The sequence below is a fragment of the Pan paniscus genome, chromosome 15 (genome assembly GCF_029289425.2).
Source record: "Pan paniscus chromosome 15, NHGRI_mPanPan1-v2.0_pri, whole genome shotgun sequence".
In the NCBI taxonomy this organism is placed as follows: Eukaryota; Metazoa; Chordata; class Mammalia; order Primates; family Hominidae; genus Pan; species Pan paniscus.
The window spans coordinates 75,844,622-75,857,454 of NC_073264.2; the positions used below are offsets into that span (position 1 = coordinate 75,844,622).

The 12,833-nt window shown below is 44.2% G+C and overlaps 1 protein-coding gene across 2 annotated transcripts in view; it reads left to right on the top strand.

The window, feature by feature from the left end:
* The first annotated feature begins 1,465 nt into the window (after positions 1 to 1,465).
* Positions 1,466 to 12,833, top strand: part of YLPM1 (YLP motif containing 1) — a 72,906-nt gene continuing 61,538 nt past the window's right edge. Inside the window, exon 1 of one of the 2 annotated variants that reach the window (XM_034937836.2) lies at positions 1,466 to 2,522. In XM_034937836.2, the coding sequence (XP_034793727.1) occupies positions 1,650 to 2,522 (873 nt within the window). In that variant the 5' untranslated portion in view covers positions 1,466 to 1,649. The remainder of the gene's footprint in view (positions 2,523 to 12,833) is intronic. The other variant, XM_003824170.4, reaches the window with a different exon arrangement.

A 12,833-nucleotide genomic window follows, 5' to 3' on the forward strand; every position in this document is an offset into this window, starting at 1 on the left:
CACGATCTCAGCTCACTCCAACCTCCGCCTCCTGGGTTCAAGTGATTCTCCTGCCTCAGCCTCCTGAGTAGCTGAGATTACAGGTGAGCACCACCACGCCTGGCTACCTTTTGTATTTTTAGTAGGCATGGGGTTTCACCATGTTGACCAGGCTGGTCTTGATCTCCTGACCTGGTGATCTGCCTGCCTCAGCCTCCCAAAGTGTTGGGATTACAGGAGTGAGCCACCGCGCCCTGCCTCTGCGTTTCTTTTCTGTCTATGAAATTATCCCGATTGTTCTGCTCATTGGAACACTGTTTCTGCTTTATAGAATGAGACGTTGCCCGATTCTAGAATAGCAGGTAAAAGTTAATTAAGATCTTTAAACTAAATTTGTTGTAATTTTGTGTTTTGACATGTAATTTTCTGTATATTCATTATACTTCAATAAAAAGTTAAAAGAAACATAACTAAATTTCTATTTGAAAACAGAAGCTCTTCCTTTTGAAGGATGCCTTGCTGCTCCACTTTCCATTCACATTCACCTCCTGAGAGAGGTGAAGATCTGGGTTGCTAAGATGGAAGAAAGGTCAATTATTTGCATGTTACTCAAGCGATGCACTGACACAATATTCTCACAGTTCTCCCTCCCCCCGCCCCCCCACACACACCCAAAAGAATTCAGTGTATTAGCTTTGCTTTTTAGTGATTCACTCAAGCTAAAGTAAGAGTTTATGTCTGGTATTACGTTGAGAGCTTTTGGAAGATTATCTTCCAGGTTGTCTTTAGACCATCTTTGTATCTGGTTTTTGCTCTCTTTGCTTTTGCTCTGAGATTCTGCAACACAGATTTATATGTGTTGAGACAGTCTAAAAAATTCCATTTCTCCCCTTCTACAATTCCTGCAGATGTTACTCACTATATGTCTGCAGGAATTGGTGTAATCTCACACTCTGCCTTGAAAGCACCTTTCCATTCTTCACAGCTTTGTTCCCAGTTGAATTTTTGGGTAGAATTGAGTTAGGTCTATTCATTTAATTTGGGAGAAACTGACATCTTTACAATTTTTCCTCTTTTCACCCAGGATCATGGTAAGCCTCTCCATTATTTGAAGTCTAATTTCATCCTACTTGGATATGCTTCTTTATGACTCTGTAGTTTTCTACATATAAGTCCTACATCTTTCTTGTTAGAGTTTTTCCTAGTTGCTTTATGTTTTTTTGTTGTTGTTGCGATTGTTGCTATTGCTATTGTGAATGGAACCTTCTTTTTTTTTTCATTCAAAAATGAACCCGTGGAGCGACAGGATCTCTACCACCTCTTTCGGCTGTGAGACTCTATGGTTTTTCAGTTCTATGAGAACATTCTACTGGAGCCTACATTATCTGAACCCAAAGGAAGATGGCAACCACGAGTCGCCAAGTAAAGGGCCGCTCTATCTCGCCTTTGTTCTCCTCTCGGTGGTTACTGCGCAGACGTAGTCGCCCAAGTCGCGTCCCCGCCTTCCCGGTCGCGGCTCGGGAGCGCCGGCGCACTGGCGCGCTCCGTTTACACGCTCCGGGGCCTGTAGGCACCGCGAGTTCCGGCTGTCGCCGTCGCCGCCGCGGCTCCTGGAGGTCGGTTGCGACGAGTAACGGCGCCAGAACGAGCCCTGCGCCTTCTTTTTCGATATGTACCCGAATTGGGGCCGGTATGGCGGGAGCAGCCACTATCCGCCGCCACCGGTCCCACCGCCGCCGCCAGTGGCGCTTCCTGAGGCCTCGCCGGGGCCCGGGTACTCGAGCTCGACGACTCCCGCGGCCCCCTCCTCCTCGGGCTTCATGAGCTTCCGCGAACAGCACTTGGCGCAGCTCCAGCAGCTGCAGCAGATGCACCAGAAGCAAATGCAGTGCGTGCTTCAGCCCCACCACCTTCCTCCGCCTCCCCTGCCGCCCCCGCCAGTGATGCCGGGGGGCGGCTACGGAGACTGGCAGCCGCCACCGCCACCGATGCCCCCGCCACCCGGGCCGGCCCTCAGCTATCAGAAGCAGCAGCAGTACAAACACCAGATGCTCCACCACCAACGAGACGGGCCTCCTGGTTTGGTTCCAATGGAGCTGGAATCCCCCCCTGAATCTCCCCCTGTGCCGCCTGGGTCCTATATGCCCCCATCTCAGTCTTACATGCCCCCACCTCAGCCGCCACCCTCTTACTACCCCCCGACCTCATCTCAGCCCTACCTGCCTCCTGCTCAGCCGTCCCCTTCGCAGTCCCCACCTTCCCAATCCTACCTGGCGCCCACCTCTTCTTACTCATCCTCCTCCTCTTCCTCGCAATCCTATTTGAGCCATTCCCAGTCCTACTTGCCCTCTTCTCAGGCATCTCCTTCCCGCCCCTCCCAGGGCCATTCTAAATCCCAACTACTAGCTCCACCACCACCGTCCGCCCCCCCTGGAAATAAGACAACTGTCCAGCAAGAGCCTTTGGAGAGTGGGGCCAAAAACAAGAGTACTGAACAGCAGCAAGCCGCCCCTGAGCCAGATCCCTCTACGATGACTCCACAGGTAAGAAAGCATCTGCCTGAACCTCATCTTTCACCTAGAGGGCCCTGAATGAGCAGGCCTCAGGGCTTTAACCAGTGGTTAGTCTAATTCCAACACACAATGACTAGCTAACACTCCAAAGGATTCCGTAAGAGTCAGAGGGCTGACAACTCAGCTTTTTAATTAGCTAGATGTGAATTACTAAAAAAACAGCGTTTGTAGATGTGTATGGATTACATACAGTGGTGGGGTGGCTCAAAAGTTACCTCTCAGATACATTCCTTGGTTTCTTTGACCATCCTCTTAGATTTTGTTGCTGTTGCAAATAGATTTTGTTGCAGAGCGTCTTGTTTTAAAATTGTATTTTAAACTAAAGTTTCCATTTGAGAGAAAGCATGAAAAAGAGGCCTCGCCAAGGGCTGACACTTGAATGTTTGTAAACTTTATGATCAGTTAGCTTCTTTTAAAAATATTACTTAGGGGCCAGGGATAGTTGTCAGCTTCCTGAATTAAGAGGTTTCAGAAAAAGGATGGAAATCTTGTCTTACCAGGAGCATCCTAATTATGCTTATAGGTACATATACAATACATAGATGAGTCCCGAGACCCTTTTGGGGATCGATTGGTCCATTTTAGGAATTGACCCAGACATCCTTTTCTCATATTATTTAAAGATTGTTTTAAGATAATGAGCAATTTTCTGCGTTTCATTGTCATTACCATTCACTCCAAAGAAACAGCCTTGGAATTTGGCCAACGTCAAAAAAGTTTGGTGATATTTTTTCATGAGCGAGTCAGCCATTCTTATTCCACAGAACAGACAAATTGACAGGGTAACAGTAATAAACGAGTTCCCCCTTGAGAGAGGGAAGGTCAAACTAAAGCAGAATAAATCAGTTGTTATGATTTCCTAAAGTAGACACTTTTTCAGCGATTACTAATTTACCTTAGATTCACTAAGGAAAAAAGAGAATCTTGTAATATAAACGCTCAGATTTACCTATAAAAGATTTCCAAAAGATAGGGATGCAGTATTATAATTTTACGGTGGTTTGGCATTAGAAATTAAGAACAGAAGCAAGTTGTTTTAAGAAATGATGCTTGGCACATCTTCTGGAGAAAACACTTGGGATGCTGAAATAAAGTAGTAGAATAATGATTCTGTTGGCTTACATCAAATTTGTACCATCTCACCAGTTTATTTTCCCCAGATTGCTCTATTATAGAGACAGACTTTCTGTCCTCTTTCCCACCCCACTCTGAAGTCTTTAGTGCTTTTGTTGTCAAACATTCTCAGAGTTAGTCTGAGCCAAAATAGGACATTTATATTCTCACTCTACTAGACTGTTTTTCTGACCTTACAGAGAGACAAATTAATTGTATTTTTGGCTTTTTTTGGGAGGAGTGTGTGTGTCAGATCAGGCCTTAATATGTATAGTTACCACGAACAGTGCTTTTACTTTTCTGCCTTTGTACCCTTTTCTGTAATGAACTCAGTGTCTTGAATATTCAGTGCCTGCAATTCTTTGGTGAGAGGCAGAGTGGTGGAAAATGAGACTTGTGGTGCACATAGACCAGATCAAGAAGAGCCTTGAAGCCTGTGGCTTTCTTTCTTCTTTTTAGAATTCATCCTAACCTCCTCAACCCTCTGTTTCCCCTTAGAGTTGTATTGCTTTCAAGGCATATCTCAAATATCAAGGTTTCCATGACGCCCTGCTTGTGCTCACCCATCTGGTTTGGTTCTGTTCTTCAGATTGTAAGTCCCTTGCAGACAGGAATTATCTTACTTATCTTCTTATTACCGTAGCACCTAGGACAGTGCCTTGCAAATTGTAGGCTCTCCACAGATTTGTTGAATAAAATACGAGAGTTGTCATGTTCTAGACTTAGGATATGTTGGTTTATTAGATGATAAATATTTCTTCATGCCAGTACCAGTCTCTGGCAATCCTTCTACATATTTATTATTCTTTGATTCATATTTTGTTTTTGGAATGTGTCATTCAAAATTTCTTACCGTGAAATATTTTTAAAATACACAAAATAGAGAAAAAAGTATGATTCCCCATACATACCCATCATTGAGATTCAACAGCTATCAAGATTTTGCCATGTTTACTTCACCTAGGCCTTTTTTATTATTGTTGCATATGTATATATATTGAGACAGGGTCTTGCTCTGTCAGTTACCCAGGGTGGAGTGCAGTGGCATAGTCTCAGTTCACTGCAACCTCTGCCTCCCAGGCTCAAGCCATCCCAAGTAGCTGGGACTACAGGTGCGTGCCACCATGCCTGGCTGTTTTTTTTTTTTTTTTTTTTTGGTAGAGATGGGGTTTTGCTATGTTGCCCAGGCTGGTCTTGAACTCCTGAGCTCAAACAGTACACTGCCTTGACCTCTCAAAGTGCTGGGATTATGGGCATGAACCACCACACCTGGCCTCTGCTGAAATATTTTAAAGCAAATCTTAGATCTTATGTCATTTCATCCCTACATTCTTAGTCAAGTACCTCTATAAAACAAAACAAAACAAAACCAAGACCTTTTCTTTCTTTTTTTTTTTTTGAGATGGAGTCTCACACTGTTGCCCAGGCTGGAGTGCAGTGGCGCGATCTTGGCTCATTGCAACCTCTGCCTCCCGGGTTCAAGTGATTCTCCTGCCTCAGCCTCCTGAGTAGCTGGGATTACAGGTGCATGCCACCACGCCTGGCTAATTTTTGTATTTTTAGTAGAGACGGGGTTTCACCATGTTGGTCAGGCTGGTCTTGAACTCCTGACCTCGTGATCCAGCTGCCTTGGCCTCCCAAAGTGCTGGGATTACAGGCGTGAGCCACCATGCCTGGCCAAGACCCTTTCTTAGATAAACACACTGTTAACACCTAACAAAGTTAACAGTTTCTTGGTATCATCTAATACCTGATCCGTTCAGATTTCCTTTATTGTTTCATCATACTAATGGAACTAAAAATAATTCTTTGATACCATCCATGTTAAAATACCCCAAATTGACTCAACAGTGTTGTAGTTTTCTGTCCTCACAGTCTGTTCCCAAACAATGTTTTGTTGGTGTGTTCAAGTCAGAGTCCAAACAGAATATTGAAAAGATTCTTAGTATAGATCAGGGTTTCTCAGCTTCGGCACTATGGACATTTTGGGCAGGATGATTCTTTGTTGTGGAGGGGCTTGTCCTATGCATTGTAGGATGTTTAACAGCGTCCCTGACCTCTACCCATTAGATGCCAGTGGCAGCCCCCAGTCCGACAACCAAAAATGTGTCCACACATTGCCAAATATCCCCTGAAGACAAAATTACCCTCTGTTGAGAACCCTTGACCTAGGTCAGTCCCTCCTATTTTCTTTTTCTACCTCATGTCTTTGAACTTGATGAAAAATCTGTGTCAGTTTTCCTGTAGAATGTCTGACATTCTGCATTGTCTGCTTTTTCATGGTGTCACATTTGACTTGTTCCTCTGTCTTCCACATTTTTTTTTTTTTTGAATTAGAAGTTAACTCTGGAACCTTCATTTAAGTTCAGCTTTCTTTTGGCAAGTGTTGCATTCCTCATGGGACACCCGATGCCTGGTTGTCCCACTGTTAGTAATGCCATTGGTCCCTCTACTGTAAAGCTTTCTATCAATCTTGCATCTAATGTTTCAGTCTACTGGTTCATCAATTGAAGAAAGACCTTGCCTAAGTAAATTATTTCATTAGACAGAGGTTGCAACCTGGTGATTTTTTTTTTCTGCCATTTCTTCCACAGTTACTATATGGAGTTATGTAAAGAAAAACTTTTGCCACAGATACTTGATTGGAAATGCAGTTGGTATAGGAAGGACAAGATAAATACTTGATGTTTTTCCAGGTGTTTTCTAGTTTTTCGGGTAAAGCGTTGATGATTTAATGGAATGTGTTTTTTTGTTTGTTTGTTTCTGAGAGAGAGTCTCACTCTGTCGCTCAGGTTGGAGTGCAGTGGTGAAATCTCGGCTCACTGCAACCTCCACTTCCTGGGTTCAAACAATTCTGCCCTAGCCTCCCAAGTATATGGGATTACAGGTGCATGCTACCATGCCTGGCTAGTTTTTGTATTTTTAATAGAGATGGGGTTTCACCATGTTGGTCAGGCTGGTCTCGAACTCCTGACCTCAAGTGATCCACCTGCTTCGGCCTCCCAAAGTGCTGGGATTATAGGCGTGAGCCACTGCGCCCAGTCGGAATGTGTCTTTTTGAATAATTAATTTTTCTATGTGTTTAAAGGACTGATTTATTTAGTTAAAGCTGTTGGCTTTGATTAGTTTTTAGAGGTATCATTTATTTAATGTTTAAATACTTACTGACTAGCAACTATGTGCCAGGTACTATGAGTACTGTGCTTAATACTGGAGATGAAATGGTTAACAAGATAGACATGGGACCTGCCCTCATTGACTTCTTGTTTCAGTTGTGGGGGAAGGGAGAAGACATTTAGTAAGTAATTAAGAGGAGACCTACAGAGTGCTATGGGATTATAAAATATCACTAGATTATTCCCCAAGGAACTGGCAAAGGCAAGTTTTTTGTTTTTTGTTTTTTTTTAAGTTACCACTGTATTCACAGTACCTTGCATAGGATCTAGCGCATAGGAGGTGGAGAACAAATATATTTTAAATAATTGAATATAGCTGGGAGCGCTAACCTAATTAAAGAGGATTCCCTTTGTAAAGTGATATTTTTTATTTTTTATTTGTTTTTATTTTATTTTATTTATTTTTATTTTTTTGAGATGGAGTCTCGCTCTGTTGCCCAGGCTGGAGTGCAGTGGCGCGATCTCAGCTCACTGCAACCTCCGCCTTCCGGGTTTAAGCAATTCTCTGCCTCAGCCTCCCTAGTAACTGGGATTACAGGTGCCTGCCACCACGCCCGGCTAATTTTTTTGTATTTTTATCTTTTTTTTTTTTTTTTTTTTTTTTGGAGACGAAGTCTCACTCTTGTTGCCCAGGCTGGGGTGCAATGGCACGATCTCGGCTCACTGCAACCTCTGCCTCCCGGGTTCAAACAATTCTCCTGCCTCAGCCTGCCTCAGCTACTCCCAGGAGTAGCTGGGATTACAGGCGCCTGCCACCACGCTTGGCTAATTTTTGTATTTTTAGTAGAGACGAGGTTTCACCATGTTGGCTAGGCTGGTCTCGAACTCCTGACCCCAGGTGATCTGCCTGTCTCAGCCTCCCAAAGTGCTGGGGTTACAGGTGTGAGTCAGAGCGCCCGGCCATTTTTTTTTGTATTTTTAGTACAGAAGAGGTTTCACCATCTTGGCCAGGCTGGTCTTGAACTCCTGACCTCGTGATCCACCTGCTACGGCCTCCCAAAGTGCTGGGATTACAGGCGTAAGCCACCACGCCGGGCCTGTAAAGTGATATTTAAATGAACTCTAAAGAATAAGTAGGAGGACTGGGTGCTCACACCTGTAATCCCAGTTCTTTGGGCTCATTAGAGGCCGGGAGTTCAAGGCCAGCCTGGGCAACAAAGTGAGACCACCCCCCCACCCACAAAAAGTTTAAAAAACTAGCCAGGTGGCCGGGCGCAGTGGCTCACGCCTGTAATCCCAGCACTTTGGGAGGCCTAGGCGGGCAGATCACGAGGTCAGAAGATCAAGACCATCCTGGCTAACATGGTGAAACCCCATCTCTACTAAAAATACAAAAAATTAGCCGGGCGTGGTGGTGGGTGCCTGTAGTCCCAACTACTCGGGAAGCTGAGGCAGGAGAATGGTGTGAACCCGGGAGGTGGAGCTTGCAGTGAGCCGAGATCACGCCACTGCACTCCAGCCTGGGCGACAGAGTGAGACTCTGTCTCAAAAAAAAAAAAAACCTAGCCAGGCATGGTGTTGCATGCCTGTAGTTCTGGCTACTTGGGGGTGGCTGAGGTGGGAGGATTGTTTAAGCCCAGGAGTTCTCGTGCCACTGCACTCTAGCCTGGGCAGCAGAGTGAGACCTAAAAAAAAAAAAAAAAATGAGTAGGCCAGGTGCAGTGGCTCATGCCTGTAATCTCAGCACTTTGGGAGGCCGAGGCAGGCGGATCACTTGAGGTCAGGAGTTCAAGACCAGCCTGGCCAACATGGTGAAATTCTGTCTCTACTACAAATACAAAAAATTAGCTGGGTGTGGTGGTGCACGCTTTTAATCTCAGCTACTTGGGAGGCTGAGGTGGGAGGATCACTTGAACCCAGGAGGCAGAGGTTGCAGTGAGCCAAGATTGCCCCACTGCTCTCTAGCCTGGGCGACAGAGTGGGACTCCATCTCAGTTAAAAAAAAAAGAAAAAGAGTAGAAATTAACCAGAAGTTAGAATTCAAAGAATTAAGTTCAATAAGGCTCACTGAAAGCTCAGGGTGAGGATGGTAGGTATGAACTAGATCAGGGAAGGCCTGTAAGGACTTCATTCTAACGGCAGTTGGAAGCCATTGAAGGATTTTACATAGGTGAATGTGACAGATTGGCATTTTTGAAAGCTCACTCTGCTTGCAGTATGGAGAGCAGAATTAAAAGGAGCAAGAGTGATTTAGAGAGAATAGTTATTGAAGTAATCCAGGCAAGAGATAATAGTGGTTTAGACTTTGATGGTATTAGTTGAGATGGAGAGAAGTGGGAAGAGTGGAGAAATATTTAGCCGCTAGAATTCACTTTGAGGTTGAGTAGTTATGGAGAGGGAGGCATCAAGAATGATTCTTAGGTTTCTGGGCTGGGCTGTAGGGTGGATGGTGGTCAAATTTACTAAAACAGAAAAACCTAAAGGAGGAGGAGGAAGAACATTTCTGGGGGTGAGGAGAAAATGATGAGTTAGGTTTCAGACATACTGAGTTTGGGGTTCTTGAGACATAGATTCCAAATGGAGATGTCCACTTGGAAGTTAGATATAGCTCTGGAGTCTAGATGTAAGATCTGGGAGACATAGATTTATAAGTCATCAGCATAAAAATGGTATTTGAAGACACAGAAATAGATGAAGCCTCTCAAGGAATGTGTGTAGAGTAAGAACTGAGGTTAAAGGACATTAAGCCTAGCTCCACAAATAGCAGTATCTAAGGGAACCAATGAAAGAATGGCCAAATAGGTATTCATATTAGGTTGGTGCAAAAGTAATTGCAGTTTTTGCTATTACTTTTAATGGCAAAACCACAGTTACTTTGGCACCAGTGTGATAGGTGGAAAATCAAGATAGTGGATAGTGCGGTGCCACGAAAGTCAAGGAACAGACTCTAGGAGGAGGGAGTCGTCAGCTGTGTGAAGTACTGCTGAGACGTCAAGCAAGATAAAGACTGCGAGTTATCTTTTGCACCTACTGACATGTAGATTATTGTTGACCTTGGCAGGAGCAGTTTCATAGTGACTGAAGCCATATTGCATTGATTTGAGGAGTGATGGAAGGTGAGGAAATGGGGATGGTGAGTATAGACAACTCTTTCAAGAAGTTTGACTGAAGGAGAGAGAGAATGAGGGAAGGAGCTGGAGGAATAGATGAAGTAAATGAGCATTTAAAAAAAAAATAAGTGGGGACTAAGCTTAATCTGGTGACCCTGATTCTTACAGTAGAATGTGAATCTCAAAAATATTTAAGCCTATTTTAAATAAATTTCTAAAATGGAAAGCCAATTCATTATTTTACCAGGTGTCCTCCCTGCCCCCTGCTTTAGAATATAAGACATAGAACATTGTGTTATAGGCATTTATGATAACCTGGATAGGGAAGGTAATCTTCTAAAATTAATCTTTAAAACATTACACACAAACACTCACCTCCTTTATATTTCTCCACTTGGAAAATCATTTAGTATCTAGTTCATTACTAGCAGCAGTTGTCAGTAAGTGCTTCCTGAGTAAATTAAAATCAACATCTTTTTTTTTTTTTCAGAGAGATGGGATCTTGCCATGTTGCCCAGGCTGGTCTGAATTCCTGGGCTCAAGCAATATTCGTGCCTCGGCAGCATCTTTCTTAATAACAGTATTTGTGACAAATAGTTCTATAGTCTTAATTTTTTTTTTTTTTTTGAGATGGAGTCTCGCTCTCACCCAGGCTGAAGTGCAGTGGCGCGAGGATCTGGGCTCACTGCAACCTCTGCCTCCCAGGTTCAAGCGATTCTCCTGCCTCAGCCTCCCGAGTAGCTGGGATTACAGGCATGTGCCACCACGCCCAGCTAATTTTTGTATTTTTAGTAGAGACAGGGTTTCACCATGTTGGTCAGGCTGGTCTCGAACTCCTCACCTTGTGATCCGCCCGCCTTGGCCTCCCAAAGTCCTGGGATTACAGATGTGAGCCACCGCACCCAGCCAATAGTTCTACATTCTTTATGTTTGAAATCCCTTCATTCAATCTCGTTTTAAATGTGACCTATACTATGATTTCCCTCTACCTATAAAACAACATCCCATATGAAATGGAGTTATCTGATATGATGGGACATTCAGAAGAGCTGGCATCATTAGCAAGTTCAGGCATTTTTTTTCTTTCTAAAATAGGGATAATCACACTTCTCTTAGGGTCAGTAAGGACATTTGTGAGTGATATCATTATTATTTATTTGCAGAGCTTCAAAAATATGCTGAAGCCTATCCTAGGATTGAATTAGATCTGGTTACTACTTATAGGGTTCATATTAAATAGAAATTGACCTACAAGGCGGCCGGGCATGGTGGCTCACGCCTGTAATCCCAGCACTTTGGGAGGCTGAGGCAGGCGGATCACAAGGTCAGGAGGTCGAGACCATCCTGGCTAACACGGTGAAACCCCGTCTCTACTAAAAAATACAAAGAATTAGCCGGGCGTGGTTGCGGGCGCCTGTAGTCCCAACTACTCAGCAGGCTGAGGCAGGAGAATGGCGTGAACTCGGGAGGCGGAGCTTGCAGTGAGCCGAGATCGCGCCACTGCACTCCAGCCTGGGTGACAGAGCGAGACTCCATCTCAAGAAAAAAAAAAAAAAAAAGAAAGAAATTGACCTACAAGGCATATTGTCAGTGAATCAACAAGTACTTCAGCCCTTAACAAGTTCTTAACCCTGGTCTGGATCTAAGACAAAGCATGAGAATAGGTGATAAAGAAGAAGCTGATAAAAAATCTGGACCTGTACAGTTTTCACCCTGTACAGTCTTCATATCTGTAGCATTGGCTTAGTTTGTGAAAGATAGTTTGCATCTTTGTATCTTTTAATAATGCTTTCATAGCAACTTTAAAAAAGGAAACTTTTAACTTCTACTTGAAAGAGAATGTACTAATTTTTTTAAAACTGAAGGATAAGTCTGTTGATGTTTTCAGTATTAAAATAATGGAAGGAAGTGTTTTAATGCTACATTATTATTATTGACTTTCATGGTCAGTGTGCTGTTTTCTTTTTTTTTTTTGAGACAGAGTCTTTCTCTGTTGCCCAGGCTGGAGTGCAATGGCACGATCTCGGCTCACTGCAACCTCCGCCTCCCAGGTTCAGGGGATTCTCCTGCCTCACCCTCCGGAGTAGCTGAGATTATAGGTGCGTGCCACCACACCCTACTAATTTTTGTATTTTTAGTAGAGGCAAGGTTTCACCGTGTTGGCCAGGCTGGTCTCGAACTCCTGACCTCAGGTGACCTGCCCGCCTAGACCTCCCAAAGTACTGGGATTACAGGCATGAGCCACTGTGCCTGGCCAAGTGTGCTGTTTTCTTACGTTGAATAGTAAAAGTACAGATACTCTGACTTACAGTGGGGTTACATCTCAATAAACCCATTGTAAGTTGAGGATAATGTAAGTTGAACATTTAATACACCTAGCCTACTGAATACCATAGTTTAGGCTAGCTATTAAATGTGCTCAGAAAGTTTACATTAGGCAAAGTCATCTGGCCACACAGTACACAGTAGAGTATTGGTTTTTTTCTTGTTTTGTTTTCTTTGAGATGGAGTCAGTGAGTGGTGCGATCTTGGCTCACTGCAACCTCCACCTCCTGGGTTCAAGCGAGTCTCCCGTCTCAGCCTCCCAAGTAGCTGGGATTACAGGCACCCGCCACCATGGCCCAGCTAATTTTTTTGTATTTTTTTTGTTTTGAGACGGAGTCTCGCTCTGTGGCCCAGGCTGGAGTGCAGTGGCGTGATCTCAGCTCACTGCAACCTCCGCCTCCCGGGTTCATGCCATTCTCCTGCTTCAGCCTCCCAAGTAGCTGGGACTACAGGTGCCTGCCACCATGCCAGGTTAATTTTTTTATATTTTTAGTAGAGATGGGGTTTCACCGTTGTTAGCCAGGATGGTCTTGATCTTCTGACCTCATGATCTACCTGCCTCAGCCTCCCAGAGTGCTGGGATTACAGGCGTGAGCCACTGCGCTCCGCCTTTTTTT